At 37.2% G+C, this 24,294-nt stretch overlaps 1 protein-coding gene across 9 annotated transcripts in view; it reads left to right on the top strand.

Annotated features, from left to right (window-relative positions):
- TACC2 (transforming acidic coiled-coil containing protein 2) overlaps nucleotides 1–24,294 on the top strand; it is a 302,667-nt gene that overhangs the window by 95,468 nt on the left and 182,905 nt on the right. For all 9 annotated transcript variants that reach the window (XM_053692637.1, XM_053692632.1, XM_053692635.1 and 6 more), the window contains one exon: nucleotides 2,800–2,928. In XM_053692637.1, coding sequence (XP_053548612.1) covers nucleotides 2,800–2,928 — 129 coding nt within the window. The remainder of the gene's footprint in view (nucleotides 1–2,799; nucleotides 2,929–24,294) is intronic.

Here is a 24,294-nt window from a genome sequence, read left to right as displayed (position 1 = left end):
GAGGACTGGGATGCCCAGCCTGCTTTTTATTTAGGTTACATGCACACAGGGCACTCCCAGGGGGGGAAGCATAAAATCCCCCATCACACATTTAGACAAAGCCCTTGGACAGGCCACCGCAGATAACAAGTACACACAAGAAAACAATTGAGTCCTTCTTATCACCTAGCAGTGAATGCTTATCACAAACTTAATTACAGTACACAATATGCTAGGAAACCTGCCTCAGAAAATAGTTTTCTCAAAACTGAACAGAGTTAACCCTTTATGAAATGATACTTGTTACAGTTTTCTTGGAGCCCTTCTTAGGCGCTGGCTTGGCTGGTTCAGGCATTGCTGCTGGGAAATAAGTTTCTTCACAACAAAATAACTAATGCTTCTGTAACACCTAGTTCCTCCTTGCACACCCTGCAGCATGTGTAACTCATAAGTGCCCAGGAAAACATGGCCGAGGTGTAACCCTACCCCCTGCACACCCTGCAGCATGTGTAACTCATAAGTGCCCAGGAAAACATGACCGAGGTGCAACCCTAGTTCCTCCCTGCACACCCTGCAGCATGTGTAACTCATAAGTGCCCAGGAAAACATGGCCGAGGTGTAACCCTACCCCCTGCACACCCTGCAGCATGTGTAACTCATAAGTGCCCAGGGAAACATGGCCGAGGTGCAACCCTAGTTCCTCCCTGCACACCCTGCAGCATGTGTAACTCATAAGTGCCCAGGGAAACATGGCCGAGGTGTAACCCTACCCCCTGCACACCCTGCAGCATGTGTAACTCATAAGTGCCCAGGAAAACACTACCGAGGTGCAACCCTACCCCCTGCACACCCTGCAGCATGTGTAACTCATAAGTGCCCAGGGAAACATGGCCGAGGTGTAACCCTACCCCCTGCACACCCTGCAGCATGTGTAACTCATAAGTGCCCAGGGAAACATGTCCGAGGTGTAACCCTACCCCCTGCACACCCTGCAGCATGTGTAACTCATAAGTGCCCAGGAAAACATGTCCGAGGTGCAACCCTACCCCCTGCACACCCTGCAGCATGTGTAACTCATAAGTGCCCAGGAAAACACTACCGAGGTGCAACCCTACCCCCTGCACACCCTGCAGCATGTGTAACTCATAAGTGCCCAGGGAAACATGGCCGAGGTGCAACCCTACCCCCTGCACACCCTGCAGCATGTGTAACTCATAAGTGCCCAGGGAAACATGTCCGAGGTGCAACCCTACCCCCTGCACACCCTGCAGCATGTGTAACTCATAAGTGCCCAGGAAAACACTACCGAGGTGCAACCCTACCCCCTGCACACCCTGCAGCATGTGTAACTCATAAGTGCCCAGGAAAACATGACCGAGTAGCAACCCTACCCCTGCACACCCTGCAGCATGTGTAACTCATAAGTGCCCAGGAAAACACTACCGAGGTGCAACCCTACCCCCTGCACACCCTGCAGCATGTGTAACTCATAAGTGCCCAGGAAAACATGTCCGAGGTGCAACCCTACCCCCTGCACACCCTGCAGCATGTGTAACTCATAAGTGCCCAGGAAAACATGACCGAGGTGTAACCCTACCCCTGCACACCCTGCAGCATGTGTAACTCATAAGTGCCCAGGGAAACATGACCGAGGTGCAACCCTACCCCCTGCACACCCTGCAGCATGTGTAACTCATAAGTGCCCAGGAAAACATGTCCGAGGTGCAACCCTACCCCCTGCACACCCTGCAGCATGTGTAACTCATAAGTGCCCAGGGAAACATGTCCGAGGTGCAACCCTACCCCCTGCACACCCTGCAGCATGTGTAACTCATAAGTGCCCAGGGAAACATGTCCGAGGTGCAACCCTACCCCCTGCACACCCTGCAGCATGTGTAACTAAGTGCCCAGGAAAACACTACCGAGGTGCAACCCTACCCCCTGCACACCCTGCAGCATGTGTAACTCATAGGTGCCCAGGAAAAGATGACCGAGGTGCAACCCTACCCCCTGCACACCCTGCAGCATGTGTAACTCATAAGTGCCCAGGGAAACATGTCCGAGGTGCAACCCTACCCCCTGCACACCCTGCAGCATGTGTAACTCATAAGTGCCCAGGAAAACATGGTCGAGGTGCAACCCTACCCCCTGCACACCCTGCAGCATGTGTAACTCATAAGTGCCCAGGAAAACACTACCGAGGTGCAACCCTACACCCTGCACACCCTGCAGCATGTGTAACTCATAAGTGCCCAGGAAAACACTACCGAGGTGTAACCCTACCCCCTGCACACCCTGCAGCATGTGTAACTCATAAGTGCCCAGTAAAACATGTCCGAGGTGCAACCCTACCCCCTGCACACCCTGCAGCATGTGTAACTCATAAGTGCCCAGGGAAACATGGTCGAGGTGCAACCCTATCTGAGGCTCATTGGAGTCCCTATGTGCAAATGGAAGTTCCATAACTATACAGAAAGGCCCTTATTTATAGGAGGATAACCCCTTCTTTTTACTATAGTGTTTAGGGAAAACACACTCACTATTGTTTAAAACCTTGTTGCAGGTTTCTTACACGTCATGATGACATATACATAAAATAAAGGCATTAGAATCTGCTGGGTGTCCTGAGAAAAATAAAACAAATATATACTATATGTGGGTTTCTCACTGAAAAATGACTTACAGTTAGGCCTAAATATGAGTATCATCTTCATCTAAATACTGCAAAACAGCTCAGCACAGAGGTGGTAATATCTCAGCAATTAAAGGGTTTGTGTTTGTTTTCTCCTCTGCTTACTGATCCCTATTCTTTTGTGACAGTGGTGACATCGCTTTTAGAAGTGTATGGGAGGAAGGACAGCTGCTTCCAACCCTTCCTCTGCCTGATCCTAATATAGCGGCTCTGGAATATCAGGAATCTGGGAGCAGCGCACACACTGGCACTGTCAGGTATCTTTATTGTGTGCACGTTTAGTAACATAGTGCCAGCCAGGCCAGCACATGCTTATCCCTTGTGTCTGAATAAAACATTCTATCATGCATTTAAAAGGGTATCTATTAAACCATATATATACAGTGCTTTTTTGTAAAATAAAAGGTGCCGGTACTCATTGATTATTGATTGATATATTCTGCTCATCAACTTAGAGAAATGCAAAGGGACAACATTATTTACAATGTCTGATGTATTTTGCAGCCCCTCTTGTGGAAACTAGAGTATTTACATGATTGCAAATACTACCTATTATAAGTTGGCAGAGGTGAAGGTACTCAGTACCGGCAAGTACCCCCACAAAAAAAGCCCTGTATATATACATGTATGCAAAGGAGTGATCTTAAATCAAGAAACATCAATTACCTTGAAACTACATTTAAAATGTGTTTCATTATTTCCTGTTATCTGGAGGCTCAATTTGAGTTCATAATTTGTATAAGTGCAGTTGACATGGGACTCTTTTAAAACAATTTATGAAATCAGAAAAGTCTGAATTACATATTTTTCAAACCCAGCCTACACTATTTTAGCTTACATGCCATCTAATAGTAACAGCCTAAACTATCTTAGCTTACATGCAATCTAATAGTAACAGTCTACATTATCTTAGCTTACATGCCATCAATAGTAACAGCCTACACTATCTTAGCTTACATGCCATCTAATAGTAACAGCCTAAACTATCTTAGCTTACATGCAATCTAATGGTAACAGTCTACATTATCTTAGCTTACATGCCATCAATAGTAACAGCCTACACTATCTTAGCTTACATGCCATCTAATAGTAACAGCCTACACTATCTTAGCTTACATGCCATCTAATAGTAACAGCCTACACTATCTTAGCTTACATGCAATCTAATAGTAACAGCCTACATTATCTTAGATTACATGCCATCAATAGTAACAGCCTACACTATCTTAGCTTACATGCCATCTAATAGTAACAGCCTACACTATCTTAGCTTACATGCCATCAATAGTAACAGCCTACACTATCTTAGTTTACATGCCATCTAATAGTAACAGCCTAAACTATCTTAGCTTACATGCAATCTAATAGTAACAGCCTACATTATCTTAGCTTACATGCCATCAATAGTAACAGCCTACACTATCTTAGCTTACATGCCATCTAATAGTAACAGCCTACACTATCTTAGCTTACATGCCATCAATAGTAACAGCCTACACTATCTTAGCTTACATGCAATCTAATAGTAACAGCCTACATTATCTTAGCTTACATGCCATCAATAGTAACAGCCTACACTATCTTAGCTTACATGCCATCAATAGTAACAGCCTACATTATCTTAGCTTACATGCCATCAATAGTAACAGCCTACACTATCTTAGCTTACATGCCATCAATAGTAACAGCCTACACTATCTTAGCTTACATGCCATCTAATAGTAACAGCCTACACTATCTTAGTTTACATGCCATCTAATAGTAACAGCCTACACTATCTTAGTTTACATGCCATCTAATAGTAACAGCCTACACTATCTTAGTTTACATGCAATCTAATAGTAACAGCCTACACTATCTTAGTTTACATGCCATCTAATAGTAACAGCCTAAACTATCTTAGCTTACATGCAATCTAATAGTAACAGCCTACATTATCTTAGCTTACATGCCATCAATAGTAACAGCCTACACTATCTTAGCTTAAATGCCATCTAATAGTAACAGCCTACATTATCTTAGTTTACATGCCATCTAATAGTAACAGTCTACACTATCTTAGCTTACATTCCATCTAATAGTAACAGTCTACACTATCTTAGCTTATATTCTATCTAATAGTAACAGTCTACACTATCTTAGCTTATATTCTATCCAATAGTAACAGTCTACACTATCTTAGCTTACATGCCATATAATAGTAACAGCCTACACTATCTTAGCTTACATGTCATCTAATAGTAACAGCCTACACTATCTTAGCTTACATGCCATCTAATAGTAACAGCCTACACTATCTTAGCTTACATGCCATCTAATAGTTACAGCCTACACTATCTTAGCTTACATGTCATCTAATAGTAACAGCCTACACTATCTTAGCTTACATGCCATCTAATAGTAACAGCCTACACTATCTTAGCTTACATGTCATCTAATAGTAACAGCCTACACTATCTTAGCTTACATGTCATCTAATAGTAACAGCCTACACTATCTTAGCTTACATGTCATCTAATAGTAACAGCCTACACTATCTTAGCTTACATGCCATCTAATAGTAACAGCCTACACTATCTTAGCTTACATGCCATCTAATAGTAACAGCCTACACTATCTTAGCTTACATGCCATCTAATAGTAACAGCCTACACTATCTTAGCTTACATGCCATCTAATAGTAACAGCCTACACTATCTTAGCTTACATGCCATCGAATAGTAACAGCCTACACTATGTTAGCTTACATGCCATCTAATAGTAACAGCCTACACTATCTTAGCTTACATGCCATCTAATAGTAACAGCCTACACTATCTTAGTTTATATTCCATCTAATAGTAACAGCCTACACTATCTTAGTTTACATGCCATCTAATAGTAACAGCCTACACTATCTTAGCTTACATGCCATCTAATAGTAACAGCCTACACTATCTTAGTTTACATTCCATCTAATAGTAACAGTCTACACTATCTTAGCTTACATACCATCTAATAGTAACAGTCTACACTATCTTAGCTTACATGCCATCTAATAGTAACAGCCTAAACTATCTTAGCTTACATGCCATCTAATTGTAACCGCCTACACTATCTTAGCTTACATGCCATCTAATAGTTACAGCCTACACTATCTTAGCTTACATGTCATCTAATAGTAACAGCCTACACTATCTTAGCTTACATGCCATCTAATAGTAACAGCCTACACTATCTTAGCTTACATGCCATCTAATAGTAACAGCCTACACTATCTTAGTTTACATGCCATATGATAGTAACAGCCTACACTATATTAGTTTACATGCCATCTAATAGTAACAACCTACACTATCTTAGCTTACATGCCATGTAATAGTAACAGCCTACATTATTTTAGCTTACATGCCATCTAATAGTAACAGCCTACACTATCTTAGCTTACATGCCATCTAATAGTAACAGCCTACACTATCTTAGCTTACATGCCATCTAATAGTTACAGCCTACATTATCTTAGTTTACATGCCATATTATAGTAACATCCTACACTATCTTAGCTTACATGTCATCTAATAGTAACAGCCTACACTATCTTAGCTTACATGCCATCTAATAGTAACAGCCTACACTATCTTAGCTTACATGCCATCTAATAGTTACAGCCTACACTATCTTAGCTTACATGTCATCTAATAGTAACAGCCTACACTATCTTAGCTTACATGCCATCTAATAGTAACAGCCTACACTATCTTAGCTTACATGCCATCTAATAGTAACAGCCTACACTATCTTAGCTTACATGTCATCTAATAGTAACAGCCTACACTATCTTAGCTTACATGCCATCTAATAGTAACAGCCTACACTATCTTAGTTTACATGACATCTAATAGTAACAGCCTACACTATCTTAGCTTACATGCCATCTAATAGTAACAGCCTACACTATCTTAGTTTACATTCCATCTAATAGTAACAGTCTACACTATCTTAGCTTACATACCATCTAATAGTAACAGTCTACACTATCTTAGCTTACATGCCATCTAATAGTAACAGCCTAAACTATCTTAGCTTACATGCCATCTAATAGTAACCGCCTACACTATCTTAGCTTACATGCCATCTAATAGTTACAGCCTACACTATCTTAGCTTACATGTCATCTAATAGTAACAGCCTACACTATCTTAGCTTACATGCCATCTAATAGTAACAGCCTACACTATCTTAGCTTACATGCCATCTAATAGTAACAGCCTACACTATCTTAGTTTACATGCCATATGATAGTAACAGCCTACACTATATTAGTTTACATGCCATCTAATAGTAACAACCTACACTATCTTAGCTTACATGCCATGTAATAGTAACAGCCTACATTATTTTAGCTTACATGCCATCTAATAGTAACAGCCTACACTATCTTAGCTTACATGCCATCTAATAGTAACAGCCTACACTATCTTAGCTTACATGCCATCTAATAGTTACAGCCTACATTATCTTAGTTTACATGCCATATTATAGTAACAGCCTACACTATCTTAGCTTACATGTAATCTAATAGTAAGAGCCTACACTATCTTAGCTTACATGCCATCTAATAGTAACAGCCTACACTATCTTAGCTTACATGCCATCTAATAGTAACAGCCTACACTATCTTAGCTTACATGCCATCTAATAGTTACAGCCTACACTATCTTAGCTTACATGTCATCTAATAGTAACAGCCTACACTATCTTAGCTTACATGCCATCTAATAGTAACAGCCTACACTATCTTAGCTTACATGCCATCTAATAGTTACAGCCTACACTATCTTAGCTTACATGTCATCTAATAGTAACAGCCTACACTATCTTAGCTTACATGCCATCTAATAGTAACAGCCTACACTATCTTAGCTTACATGCCATCTAATAGTTACAGCCTACACTATCTTAGCTTACATGTCATCTAATAGTAACAGCCTACACTATCTTAGCTTACATGCCATCTAATAGTAACAGCCTACACTATCTTAGCTTACATGTCATCTAATAGTAACAGCCTACACTATCTTAGCTTACATGTCATCTAATAGTAACAGCCTACACTATCTTAGCTTACATGCCATCTAATAGTAACAGCCTACACTATCTTAGCTTACATGCCATCTAATAGTAACAGCCTACACTATCTTAGCTTACATGCCATCTAATAGTAACAGCCTACACTATCTTAGCTTACATGCCATCTAATAGTAACAGCCTACACTATCTTAGCTTACATGCCATCGAATAGTAACAGCCTACACTATGTTAGCTTACATGCCATCTAATAGTAACAGCCTACACTATCTTAGCTTACATGCCATCTAATAGTAACAGCCTACACTATCTTAGCTTACATGCCATCTAATAGTTACAGCCTACACTATCTTAGCTTACATGTCATCTAATAGTAACAGCCTACACTATCTTAGCTTACATGCCATCTAATAGTAACAGCCTACACTATCTTAGTTTACATGCCATCTAATAGTAACAGCCTACACTATCTTAGCTTACATGCCATCTAATAGTAACAGCCTACACTATCTTAGTTTACATTCCATCTAATAGTAACAGTCTACACTATCTTAGCTTACATACCATCTAATAGTAACAGTCTACACTATCTTAGCTTACATGCCATCTAATAGTAACAGCCTAAACTATCTTAGCTTACATGCCATCTAATTGTAACCGCCTACACTATCTTAGCTTACATGCCATCTAATAGTTACAGCCTACACTATCTTAGCTTACATGTCATCTAATAGTAACAGCCTACACTATCTTAGCTTACATGCCATCTAATAGTAACAGCCTACACTATCTTAGCTTACATGCCATCTAATAGTAACAGCCTACACTATCTTAGTTTACATGCCATATGATAGTAACAGCCTACACTATATTAGTTTACATGCCATCTAATAGTAACAACCTACACTATCTTAGCTTACATGCCATGTAATAGTAACAGCCTACATTATTTTAGCTTACATGCCATCTAATAGTAACAGCCTACACTATCTTAGCTTACATGCCATCTAATAGTAACAGCCTACACTATCTTAGCTTACATGCCATCTAATAGTTACAGCCTACATTATCTTAGTTTTCATGCCATATTATAGTAACAGCCTACACTATCTTAGCTTACATGTCATCTAATAGTAACAGCCTACACTATCTTAGCTTACATGCCATCTAATAGTAACAGCCTACACTATCTTAGCTTACATGCCATCTAATAGTTACAGCCTACACTATCTTAGCTTACATGTCATCTAATAGTAACAGCCTACACTATCTTAGCTTACATGCCATCTAATAGTAACAGCCTACACTATCTTAGCTTACATGCCATCTAATAGTAACAGCCTACACTATCTTAGCTTACATGTCATCTAATAGTAACAGCCTACACTATCTTAGCTTACATGCCATCTAATAGTAACAGCCTACACTATCTTAGTTTACATGACATCTAATAGTAACAGCCTACACTATCTTAGCTTACATGCCATCTAATAGTAACAGCCTACACTATCTTAGTTTACATTCCATCTAATAGTAACAGTCTACACTATCTTAGCTTACATACCATCTAATAGTAACAGTCTACACTATCTTAGCTTACATGCCATCTAATAGTAACAGCCTAAACTATCTTAGCTTACATGCCATCTAATAGTAACCGCCTACACTATCTTAGCTTACATGCCATCTAATAGTTACAGCCTACACTATCTTAGCTTACATGTCATCTAATAGTAACAGCCTACACTATCTTAGCTTACATGCCATCTAATAGTAACAGCCTACACTATCTTAGCTTACATGCCATCTAATAGTAACAGCCTACACTATCTTAGTTTACATGCCATATGATAGTAACAGCCTACACTATATTAGTTTACATGCCATCTAATAGTAACAACCTACACTATCTTAGCTTACATGCCATGTAATAGTAACAGCCTACATTATTTTAGCTTACATGCCATCTAATAGTAACAGCCTACACTATCTTAGCTTACATGCCATCTAATAGTAACAGCCTACACTATCTTAGCTTACATGCCATCTAATAGTTACAGCCTACATTATCTTAGTTTACATGCCATATTATAGTAACAGCCTACACTATCTTAGCTTACATGTAATCTAATAGTAAGAGCCTACACTATCTTAGCTTACATGCCATCTAATAGTAACAGCCTACACTATCTTAGCTTACATGCCATCTAATAGTTACAGCCTACACTATCTTAGCTTACATGTCATCTAATAGTAACAGCCTACACTATCTTAGCTTACATGCCATCTAATAGTAACAGCCTACACTATCTTAGCTTACATGCCATCTAATAGTAACAGCCTACACTATCTTAGCTTACATGTAATCTAATAGTAACAGCCTACACTATCTTAGCTTACATGCCATCTAATAGTAACAGCCTACACTATCTTAGCTTACATGCCATCTAATAGTAACAGCCTACACTATCTTAGCTTACATGTAATCTAATAGTAACAGCCTACACTATCTTAGCTTACATGCCATCTAATAGTAACAGCCTACACTATCTTAGCTTACATGCCATCTAATAGTAACAGCCTACAATATCTTAGCTTACATGCCATCTAATAGTAACAGCCTACACTATGTTAGCTTACATGCCATCTAATAGTAATAGCCTACACTATGTTAGCTTACATGCCATCGAATAGTAACAGCCTACACTATGTTAGCTTACATGCCATCTAATAGTAATAGCCTACACTATCTTAGCTTACATGCCATCGAATAGTAACAGCCTACACTATATTAGCTTACATGCCATCTAATAGTAACAGCCTACACTATCTTAGCTTACATGCCATCTAATAGTAACAGCCTACACTATCTTAGTTTACATTCCATCTAATAGTAACAGCCTACACTATCTTAGCTTACATGCCATCTAATAGTAACAGCCTACACTATCTTAGCTTACATGCCATCTAATAGTAACAGTCTACACTATCTTAGCTTACATTCCATCTAATAGTAACAGTCTACCCTATCTTAGCTTACATGCCATCTAATAGTAACAGTCTACACTATCTTAGCTTACATGCCATCTAATAGTAAAAGTCTACACTATCTTAGCTTACATGCCATCTAATAGTAACAGTCTACACTATCTTAGCTTATATTCCATCTAATAGTAACAGCCTACACTATCTTAGCTTGCATGCCGTCTAATAGTAACAGTCTACACTATCTTAGCTTACATTCCATCTAATAGTTACAGCCTACACTATCTTAGCTTACATGCCATCTAATAGTAACAGCCTACACTATCTTAGCTTACATGCCATCTAATAGTAACAGTCTACACTATCTTAGTTTACATTCCATCTAATAGTAACAGTCTACATTATCTTAGTTTACATTCCATCTAATAGTAACAGTCTACACTATCTTAGCTTACATGCCATCTAATAGTAACAGTCTACACTATCTTAGCTTACATGCCATCTAATAGTAACAGCCTACACTATCTTATCTTATATTCCATCTAATAGTAACAGCCTACACTATCTTAGCTTACATGCCATCTAATAGTAACAGCCTACACTATCTTAGTTTACATGTCATCTAATAGTAACAGCCTACACTATCTTAGCTTACATGCCATCTAATAGTAACAGCCTACACTATCTTAGCTTACATGCCATCTAATAGTAACAGCCTACACTATCTTAGCTTACATGCCATCTAATAGTAACAGCCTACACTATGTTAGCTTACATGCCATCTAATAGTAACAGCCTACACTATGTTAGCTTACATGCCATCGAATAGTAACAGCCTACACTATGTTAGCTTACATGCCATCTAATAGTAACAGCCTACACTATCTTAGCTTACATGCCATCTAATAGTAACAGCCTACACTATCTTAGTTTACATTCCATCTAATAGTAACAGCCTACACTATCTTAGCTTACATGCCATCTAATAGTAACAGCCTACACTATCTTAGCTTACATGCCATCTAATAGTAACAGCCTACACTATCTTAGTTTACATTCCATCTAATAGTAACAGTCTACACTATCTTAGCTTACATACCATCTAATAGTAACAGTCTACACTATCTTAGTTTACATTCCATCTAATAGTAACAGCCTACACTATCTTAGCTTACATTCCATCTAATAGTAACAGTCTACCCTATCTTAGCTTACATGCCATCTAATAGTAACAGTCTACACTATCTTAGCTTACATGCCATCTAATAGTAACAGTCTACACTATCTTAGCTTACATGCCATCTAATAGTAACAGTCTACACTATCTTAGCTTACATGCCATCTAATAGTAACAGTCTACACTATCTTAGCTTATATTCCATCTAATAGTAACAGCCTACACTATCTTAGCTTGCATGCCGTCTAATAGTAACAGCCTACACTATCTTAGCTTACATTCCATCTAATAGTAACAGCCTACACTATCTTAGCTTACATGCCATCTAATAGTAACAGCCTACACTATCTTAGCTTACATGCCATCTAATAGTAACAGCCTACACTATCTTAGCTTACATGTCATCTAATAGTAACAGCCTACACTATCTTAGCTTACATGCCATCTAATAGTAACAGCCTACACTATCTTAGCTTACATGCCATCTAATAGTAACAGCCTACACTATCTTAGCTTACATGCCATCTAATAGTAACAGCCTACACTATCTTAGCTTACATGCCATCTAATAGTAACAGCCTACACTATGTTAGCTTACATGCCATCTAATAGTAACAGCCTACACTATGTTAGCTTACATGCCATCGAATAGTAACAGCCTACACTATGTTAGCTTACATGCCATCTAATAGTAACAGCCTACACTATCTTAGCTTACATGCCATCTAATAGTAACAGCCTACACTATCTTAGTTTACATTCCATCTAATAGTAACAGCCTACACTATCTTAGCTTACATGCCATCTAATAGTAACAGCCTATACTATCTTAGCTTACATGCCATCTAATAGTAACAGCCTACACTATCTTAGTTTACATTCCATCTAATAGTAACAGTCTACACTATCTTAGCTTACATACCATCTAATAGTAACAGTCTACACTATCTTAGTTTACATTCCATCTAATAGTAACAGCCTACACTATCTTAGCTTACATTCCATCTAATAGTAACAGTCTACCCTATCTTAGCTTACATGCCATCTAATAGTAACAGTCTACACTATCTTAGCTTACATGCCATCTAATAGTAACAGTCTACACTATCTTAGCTTACATGCCATCTAATAGTAACAGTCTACACTATCTTAGCTTACATGCCATCTAATAGTAACAGTCTACACTATCTTAGCTTATATTCCATCTAATAGTAACAGCCTACACTATCTTAGCTTGCATGCCGTCTAATAGTAACAGCCTACACTATCTTAGTTTACATTCCATCTAATAGTAACAGCCTACACTATCTTAGCTTACATGCCATCTAATAGTAACAGCCTACACTATCTTAGCTTACATGCCATCTAATAGTAACAGCCTACACTATCTTAGCTTACATGTCATCTAATAGTAACAGCCTACACTATCTTAGCTTACATGCCATCTAATAGTAACAGCCTACACTATCTTAGCTTACATGCCATCTAATAGTAACAGCCTACAGTATCTTAGCTTACATGCCATCTAATAGTAACAGCCTACACTATCTTAGCTTACATGCCATCTAATAGTAACAGCCTACACTATGTTAGCTTACATGCCATCGAATAGTAACAGCCTACACTATGTTAGCTTACATGCCATCTAATAGTAACAGCCTACACTATCTTAGCTTACATGCCATCTAATAGTAACAGCCTACACTATCTTAGTTTATATTCCATCTAATAGTAACAGCCTACACTATCTTAGTTTACATGCCATCTAATAGTAACAGCCTACACTATCTTAGCTTACATGCCATCTAATAGTAACAGCCTACACTATCTTAGTTTACATTCCATCTAATTGTAACAGTCTACACTATCTTAGCTTACATACCATCTAATAGTAACAGTCTACACTATCTTAGCTTACATGCCATCTAATAGTAACAGCCTAAACTATCTTAGCTTACATGCCATCTAATAGTAACCGCCTACACTATCTTAGCTTACATGCCATCTAATAGTTACAGCCTACACTATCTTAGCTTACATGTCATCTAATAGTAACAGTCTACACTATCTTAGCTTACATACCATCTAATAGTAACAGTCTACACTATCTTAGTTTACATTCCATCTAATAGTAACAGCCTACACTATCTTAGCTTACATTCCATCTAATAGTAACAGTCTACCCTATCTTAGCTTCCATGCCATCTAATAGTAACAGTCTACACTATCTTAGCTTACATGCCATCTAATAGTAACAGTCTACACTATCTTAGCTTACATGCCATCTAATAGTAACAGTCTACACTATCTTAGCTTACATGCCATCTAATAGTAACAGTCTACACTATCTTAGCTTATATTCCATCTAATAGTAACAGCCTACACTATCTTAGCTTGCATGCCGTCTAATAGTAACAGCCTACACTATCTTAGCTTACATTCCATCTAATAGTAACAGCCTACACTATCTTAGCTTACATGCCATCTAATAGTAACAGCCTACACTATCTTAGTTTACATTCCATCTAATAGTAACAGCCTACACTATCTTAGCTTACATGCCATCTAATAGTAACAGCCTACACTATCTTAGCTTACATGCCATCTAATAGTAACAGCCTACACTATCTTAGTTTACATTCCATCTAATAGTAACAGTCTACACTATCTTAGTTTACATTCCATCTAATAGTAACAGCCTACACTATCTTAGCTTACATTCCATCTAATAGTAACAGTCTACACTGTCTTAGTTTACATTCCATCTAATAGTAACAGTCTACACTATCTTAGCTTACATACCATCTAATAGTAACAGTCTACACTATCTTAGTTTACATTCCATCTAATAGTAACAGCCTACACTATCTTAGCTTACATGCCATCTAATAGTAACAGTCTACACTATCTTAGCTTACATGCCATCTAATAGTAACAGTCTACACTATCTTAGCTTACATGCCATCTAATAGTAACAGTCTACACTATCTTAGCTTATATTCCATCTAATAGTAACAGCCTACACTATCTTAGCTTGCATGCCGTCTAATAGTAACAGCCTACACTATCTTAGCTTACATTCCATCTAATAGTAACAGCCTACACTATCTTAGCTTACATGCCATCTAATAGTAACAGCCTACACTATCTTAGCTTACATGCCATCTAATAGTAACAGTCTACACTATCTTAGTTTACATTCCATCTAATAGTAACAGTCTACATTATCTTAGTTTACATTCCATCTAATAGTAACAGTCTACACTATCTTAGCTTACATGCCATCTAATAGTAACAGTCTACACTATCTTAGCTTACATGCCATCTAATAGTAACAGCCTACACTATCTTATCTTATATTCCATCTAATAGTAACAGCCTACACTATCTTAGCTTACATGCCATCTAATAGTAACAGCCTACACTATCTTAGTTTACATGTCATCTAATAGTAACAGCCTACACTATCTTAGCTTACATGCCATCTAATAGTAACAGCCTACACTATCTTAGCTTACATGCCATCTAATAGTAACAGCCTACACTATCTTAGCTTACATGCCATCTAATAGTAACAGCCTACACTATGTTAGCTTACATGCCATCTAATAGTAACAGCCTACACTATGTTAGCTTACATGCCATCGAATAGTAACAGCCTACACTATGTTAGCTTACATGCCATCTAATAGTAACAGCCTACACTATCTTAGCTTACATGCCATCTAATAGTAACAGCCTACACTATCTTAGTTTACATTCCATCTAATAGTAACAGCCTACACTATCTTAGCTTACATGCCATCTAATAGTAACAGCCTATACTATCTTAGCTTACATGCCATCTAATAGTAACAGCCTACACTATCTTAGTTTACATTCCATCTAATAGTAACAGTCTACACTATCTTAGCTTACATACCATCTAATAGTAACAGTCTACACTATCTTAGTTTACATTCCATCTAATAGTAACAGCCTACACTATCTTAGCTTACATTCCATCTAATAGTAACAGTCTACCCTATCTTAGCTTACATGCCATCTAATAGTAACAGTCTACACTATCTTAGCTTACATGCCATCTAATAGTAACAGTCTACACTATCTTAGCTTACATGCCATCTAATAGTAACAGTCTACACTATCTTAGCTTACATGCCATCTAATAGTAACAGTCTACACTATCTTAGCTTATATTCCATCTAATAGTAACAGCCTACACTATCTTAGCTTGCATGCCGTCTAATAGTAACAGCCTACACTATCTTAGCTTACATTCCATCTAATAGTAACAGCCTACACTATCTTAGCTTACATGCCATCTAATAGTAACAGCCTACACTATCTTAGCTTACATGCCATCTAATAGTAACAGCCTACACTATCTTAGCTTACATGTCATCTAATAGTAACAGCCTACACTATCTTAGTTTACATGTCATCTAATAGTAACAGCCTACACTATCTTAGCTTACATGCCATCTAATAGTAACAGCCTACACTATCTTAGCTTACATGCCATCTAATAGTAACAGCCTACACTATCTTAGCTTACATGCCATCTAATAGTAACAGCCTACACTATGTTAGCTTACATGCCATCTAATAGTAACAGCCTACACTATGTTAGCTTACATGCCATCGAATAGTAACAGCCTACACTATGTTAGCTTACATGCCATCTAATAGTAACAGCCTACACTATCTTAGCTTACATGCCATCTAATAGTAACAGCCTACACTATCTTAGTTTACATTCCATCTAATAGTAACAGCCTACACTATCTTAGCTTACATGCCATCTAATAGTAACAGCCTATACTATCTTAGCTTACATGCCATCTAATAGTAACAGCCTACACTATCTTAGTTTACATTCCATCTAATAGTAACAGTCTACACTATCTTAGCTTACATACCATCTAATAGTAACAGTCTACACTATCTTAGTTTACATTCCATCTAATAGTAACAGCCTACACTATCTTAGCTTACATTCCATCTAATAGTAACAGTCTACCCTATCTTAGCTTACATGCCATCTAATAGTAACAGTCTACACTATCTTAGCTTACATGCCATCTAATAGTAACAGTCTACACTATCTTAGCTTACATGCCATCTAATAGTAACAGTCTACACTATCTTAGCTTACATGCCATCTAATAGTAACAGTCTACACTATCTTAGCTTATATTCCATCTAATAGTAACAGCCTACACTATCTTAGCTTACATGCCATCGAATAGTAACAGCCTACACTATGTTAGCTTACATGCCATCTAATAGTAACAGCCTACACTATCTTAGCTTACATGCCATCTAATAGTAACAGCCTACACTATCTTAGTTTGTATTCCATCTAATAGTAACAGCCTACACTATCTTAGTTTACATGCCATCTAATAGTAACAGCCTACACTATCTTAGCTTACATGCCATCTAATAGTAACAGCCTACACTATCTTAGTTTACATTCCATCTAATTGTAACAGTCTACACTATCTTAGCTTACATACCATCTAATAGTAACAGTCTACACTATCTTAGCTTACATGCCATCTAATAGTAACAGCCTAAACTATCTTAGCTTACATGCCATCTAATAGTAACTGCCTACACTATCTTAGCTTACATGCCATCTAATAGTTACAGCCTACACTATCTTAGCTTACATGTCATCTAATAGTAACAGTCTACACTATCTTAGCTTACATACCATCTAATAGTAACAGTCTACACTATCTTAGTTTACATTCCATCTAATAGTAACAGCCTACACTATCTTAGCTTACATTCCATCTAATAGTAACAGTCTACCCTATCTTAGCTTCCATGCCATCTAATAGTGACAGTCTACACTATCTTAGCTTACATGCCATCTAATAGTAACAGTCTACACTATCTTAGCTTACATGCCATCTAATAGTAACAGTCTACACTATCTTAGCTTACATGCCATCTAATAGTAACAGTCTACACTATCTTAGCTTATATTCCATCTAATAGTAACAGCCTACACTATCTTAGCTTGCATGCCGTCTAATAGTAACAGCCTACACTATCTTAGCTTACATTCCATCTAATAGTAACAGCCTACACTATCTTAGCTTACATGCCATCTAATAGTTACAGCCTACACTATCTTAGTTTACATTCCATCTAATAGTAACAGCCTACACTATCTTAGCTTACATGCCATCTAATAGTAACAGCCTACACTATCTTAGCTTACATGCCATCTAATAGTAACAGCCTACACTATCTTAGTTTACATTCCATCTAATAGTAACAGTCTACACTATCTTAGTTTACATTCCATCTAATAGTAACAGCCTACACTATCTTAGCTTACATTCCATCTAATAGTAACAGTCTACACTATCTTAGTTTACATTCCATCTAATAGTAACAGTCTACACTATCTTAGCTTACATACCATCTAATAGTAACAGTCTACACTATCTTAGTTTACATTCCATCTAATAGTAACAGCCTACACTATCTTAGCTTACATGCCATCTAATAGTAACAGTCTACACTATCTTAGCTTACATGCCATCTAATAGTAACAGTCTACACTATCTTAGCTTACATGCCATCTAATAGTAACAGTCTACACTATCTTAGCTTATATTCCATCTAATAGTAACAGCCTACACTATCTTAGCTTGCATGCCGTCTAATAGTAACAGCCTACACTATCTTAGCTTACATTCCATCTAATAGTAACAGCCTACACTATCTTAGCTTACATGCCATCTAATAGTAACAGCCTACACTATCTTAGCTTACATGCCATCTAATAGTAACAGTCTACACTATCTTAGTTTACATTCCATCTAATAGTAACAGTCTACATTATCTTAGTTTACATTCCATCTAATAGTAACAGTCTACACTATCTTAGCTTACATGCCATCTAATAGTAACAGTCTACACTATCTTAGCTTACATGCCATCTAATAGTAACAGCCTACACTATCTTATCTTATATTCCATCTAATAGTAACAGCCTACACTATCTTAGCTTACATGCCATCTAATAGTAACAGCCTACACTATCTTAGTTTACATGTCATCTAATAGTAACAGCCTACACTATCTTAGCTTACATGCCATCTAATAGTAACAGCCTACACTATCTTAGCTTACATGCCATCTAATAGTAACAGCCTACACTATCTTAGCTTACATGCCATCTAATAGTAACAGCCTACACTATGTTAGCTTACATGCCATCTAATAGTAACAGCCTACACTATGTTAGCTTACATGCCATCGAATAGTAACAGCCTACACTATGTTAGCTTACATGCCATCTAATAGTAACAGCCTACACTATCTTAGCTTACATGCCATCTAATAGTAACAGCCTACACTATCTTAGCTTATATTCCATCTAATAGTAACAGCCTACACTATCTTAGCTTACATGCCATCTAATAGTAACAGCCTACACTATCTTAGCTTACATGCCATCTAATAGTAACAGCCTACACTATCTTAGTTTACATTCCATCTAATAGTAACAGTCTACACTATCTTAGCTTACATACCATCTAATAGTAACAGTCTACACTATCTTAGTTTACATTCCATCTAATAGTAACAGCCTACACTATCTTAGCTTACATTCCATCTAATAGTAACAGTCTACCCTATCTTAGCTTACATGCCATCTAATAGTAACAGTCTACACTATCTTAGCTTACATGCCATCTAATAGTAACAGTCTACACTATCTTAGCTTACATGCCATCTAATAGTAACAGTCTACACTATCTTAGCTTACATGCCATCTAATAGTAACAGTCTACACTATCTTAGCTTATATTCCATCTAATAGTAACAGCCTACACTATCTTAGCTTGCATGCCGTCTAATAGTAACAGCCTACACTATCTTAGCTTACATGCCATCTAATAGTAACAGCCTACACTATCTTAGCTTACATGCCATCTAATAGTAACAGTCTACACTATCTTAGTTTACATTCCATCTAATAGTAACAGTCTACATTATCTTAGTTTACATTCCATCTAATAGTAACAGTCTACACTATCTTAGCTTACATGCCATCTAATAGTAACAGTCTACACTATCTTAGCTTACATGCCATCTAATAGTAACAGCCTACACTATCTTATCTTATATTCCATCTAATAGTAACAGCCTACACTATCTTAGCTTACATGTCATCTAATAGTAACAGTCTACATTATCTTAGTTTACATTCCATCTAATAGTAACAGCCTACACTATCTTAGCTTACATTCCATCTAATAGTAACAGTCTACACTATCTTAGCTTACATGCCATCTAATAGTAACAGTCTACACTGTCTTAGCTTACATGCCATCTAATAGTAACAGCCTACACTATCTTATCTTATATTCCATCTAATAGTAACAGCCTACACTATCTTAGTTTACATTCCATCTAACAGTAACAGTCTACATTATCTTAGTTTACATTCCATCTAATAGTAACAGCCTACACTATCTTAGCTTACATTCCATCTAATAGTAACAGCCTACACTATCTTAGCTTACATGCCATCTAATAGTAACAGTCTACACTATCTTAGTTTACATTCCATCTAATAGTAACAGTCTACACTATCTTAGCTTACATTCCATCTAATAGTAACAGTCTACACTATCTTAGTTTACATTCCATCTAATAGTAACAGCCTACACTATCTTAGTTTACATTCCATCTAATAGTAACAGTCTACACTATCTTAGTTTACATTCCATCTAATAGTAACAGCCTACACTATCTTAGCTTACATGCCATCTAATAGTAACAGCCTACACTATCTTAGTTTACATGCCATCTAATAGTAACAGCCTACACTATCTTAGTTTACATTCCATCTAATAGTAACAGCCTACACTATCTTAGTTTACATTCCATCTAATAGTAACAGTCTACACTATCTTAGTTTACATTCCATCTAATAGTAACAGCCTACACTATCTTAGCTTACATGCCATCTAATAGTAACAGCCTACACTATCTTAGTTTACATGCCATCTAATAGTAACAGCCTACACTATCTTAGTTTACATTCCATCTAATAGTAACAGCCTACACTATCTTAGTTTACATTCCATCTAATAGTAACAGCCTACACTATCTTAGCTTACATGCCATCTAATAGTAACAGTCTACACTATCTTAGTTTACATTCCATCTAATAGTAACAGTCTACACTATCTTAGCTTACATTCCATCTAATAGTAACAGTCTACACTATCTTCGTTTACATTCCATCTAATAGTAACAGCCTACACTATCTTAGTTTACATTCCATCTAATAGTAACAGTCTACACTATCTTAGCTTACATTCCATCTAATAGTAACAGCCTACACTATCTTAGCTTACATGCCATCTAATAGTAACAGCCTACACTATCTTAGTTTACATTCCATCTAATAGTAACAGTCTACACTATCTTAGTTTACATTCCATCTAATAGTAACAGCCTACACTATCTTAGCTTACATGCCATCTAATAGTAACAGCCTACACTATCTTAGTTTACATGCCATCTAATAGTAACAGCCTACACTATCTTAGTTTACATTCCATCTAATAGTAACAGCCTACACTATCTTAGTTTACATTCCATCTAATAGTAACAGTCTACACTATCTTAGTTTACATTCCATCTAATAGTAACAGCCTACACTATCTTAGCTTACATGCCATCTAATAGTAACAGCCTACACTATCTTAGTTTACATGCCATCTAATAGTAACAGCCTACACTATCTTAGTTTACATTCCATCTAATAGTAACAGCCTACACTATCTTAGTTTACATTCCATCTAATAGTAACAGCCTACACTATCTTAGCTTACATGCCATCTAATAGTAACAGTCTACACTATCTTAGTTTACATTCCATCTAATAGTAACAGTCTACACTATCTTAGCTTACATTCCATCTAATAGTAACAGTCTACACTATCTTCGTTTACATTCCATCTAATAGTAACAGCCTACACTATCTTAGTTTACATTCCATCTAATAGTAACAGTCTACACTATCTTAGCTTACATTCCATCTAATAGTAACAGCCTACACTATCTTAGCTTACATGCCATCTAATAGTAACAGTCTACACTATCTTAGTTTACATTCCATCTAATAGTAACAGTCTACACTATCTTAGTTTACATTCCATCTAATAGTAACAGCCTACACTATCTTATCTTATATTCCATCTAATAGTAACAGCCTACACTATCTTAGTTTACATTCCATCTAATAGTAACAGTCTACACTATCTTAGCTTATATTCCATCTAATAGTAACAGTCTACACTATCTTAGCTTACATTCCATCTAATAGTAACAGTCTACATAGACTTTAAAGGACAGCAAAGTGTAACTAGAAAATTCTCTAATGTTGTAGAGCATTGTATTATTGCCCTATTGCTCACATATAAATACGTGTGTAAGCCCTGCAGAATGCAGAAACAGTTAAAGTCAGAGAAGCAGTTCTTTACTGGGAGCTAGCGGGAGACATATGACGAGCCAATGACAGGAGATAAATGTGTATGGCCACCAATCAGCAGCTATCTCCCAATAGCTCATTGGTGCTCCTGAGAATATCTAGATATACTTTTCAACCAAGGATACAAAAAAAAATACAGTTAATTTGAAAATAAAAGTAAATTCAACATTCTCTTAAAATTGTAAAAAGGTAGCAGCTAAGTGTAAAACTGTCACTTTTAAGCGCATGGTAGAAGAGTTTCCCTATTTCTTAACTTCAGAGAGCAGCGTCACACTCCCGGTGGCCTGAGCTTGCTTGTTATGTGGCCTGTGCTTGCATTGTCTGCTCCCCGTGGCTAATCCTGTACCTACAAGCCGTGCGAGATTCATGTGCAAACCTGTTGGGTTTATTGCTGGCCGCTGCCTTAATCTGGGCTTAGGATCAAAGCGCAATGGAACATTTCTCTTTATATTAAAGCTATGAGGCAAATAGAAAACAAATATTTATTGAGGCTTACAATGTCTATCATTCCTGTATTTTACTGAGAATTATTCATTCTAATGCTATAGGGACACAATAGGCTTGTTATAAAAAACAAAAAGTAGTTATAAAGCAGTTTCCTGTGTTAATCTCTTTTGTGTACTATAAAATGTCCTCCCCTTTAATGTGTCCCCTCTGATCCACTTTACTTACTGCCGCGTATTAAATTGATTACAAATAGTGCCTTTACCTTTATTTTGTCATTTAAAATAGGTGCTTTTCTTGTTGAAATCACTACTTATATTAAAGATGTAATTACTGCAGTAATAGCTACCAAAAAGCTATGCAAACAAAGCCCAGTCCTTTTAAAAGGGTGTTCTTCCATTAGCTTTAAATGTAATAAACTCATATATATGCTGCTGCCCTAGTACACTGTTCCTTTTTGAGAGACATCCCATGTTGTGTAGCATGGTAATAGAATGACTGTTTATTCCAGGGTGACCTGCTAAGTAGTTCTGTTATATGGTTTAGAAGTTGTGATATTGTATTGTCAGCGACTGACAAAAATCAGTGAAATGCATCTAATTTAATGAAGTTTACTTATAATAATTCTAAGTTTAAATGGAAAAAAGTGTCAACTGATTAATCAAAAATAACGCAGTTGTCATTTATCAGTTATTTTTAATGGGATCAGAACTGGCCCCTGTTTCTGTGCGAGCCTTTAGGCTCACTGGAAACAGCAGTTATGAAGCACGGGTCTTAAGACTGCTGCTCCTTAACTGGTCCGCTGCCTCTGAGGCCGCGGACATCAATCTGCCTGATCCTATACGATCGGGTTGATTGACACCGCCTGCTAGCGGCCGATTGGCCGCAAATCTGCAAGGGCGGCATTGCACAAGCAGTTCACTAGAACTGCTTGTGCAATGTTAAATGCCGACAGCGTATGTCCGCCAGACTTTGATAAACCGGCCCCTTAGTCTGATATGTAATGTAACTTTAAGAGTGGTGATTTGGTTGCACTTTTTTATTATTGCAATTTGTAACCCAGTATGAACATCTGAATTTGTTGTATAATAATTTGATCATACTTAGTTTGGTGATATTTAATAATATGTTGATTGTTGAAGTGAGAGAGCGCTTTGTGTCCATTGCATGCAGACAGTGGATTTCTGTACATTGATGCTTTTTGTTTGTTTTATCTGTTTAGCATGGGTGTCGGCTGTCCTGTTGCCCTATACCCTACAAAACAAGTTGTTTGGGGGAAAAATATTTGTTTCTGATTTTCTTCTATTCTGGAATTAAGTTTAACCTGCTAGTTCTTTTCAGTTTGAATTTTGTTTGTATTTCAACTTTATTACATAGAGGGGAAACAACTCTATTTACAACCACTTACAAATA

This window comes from Bombina bombina, chromosome 9 (assembly GCF_027579735.1).
Source record: "Bombina bombina isolate aBomBom1 chromosome 9, aBomBom1.pri, whole genome shotgun sequence".
NCBI classification, from domain to species: Eukaryota; Metazoa; Chordata; class Amphibia; order Anura; family Bombinatoridae; genus Bombina; species Bombina bombina.
Note: the sequence above shows the minus strand (reverse complement) of the source record. Positions and strands in the feature narration are given on the sequence as shown.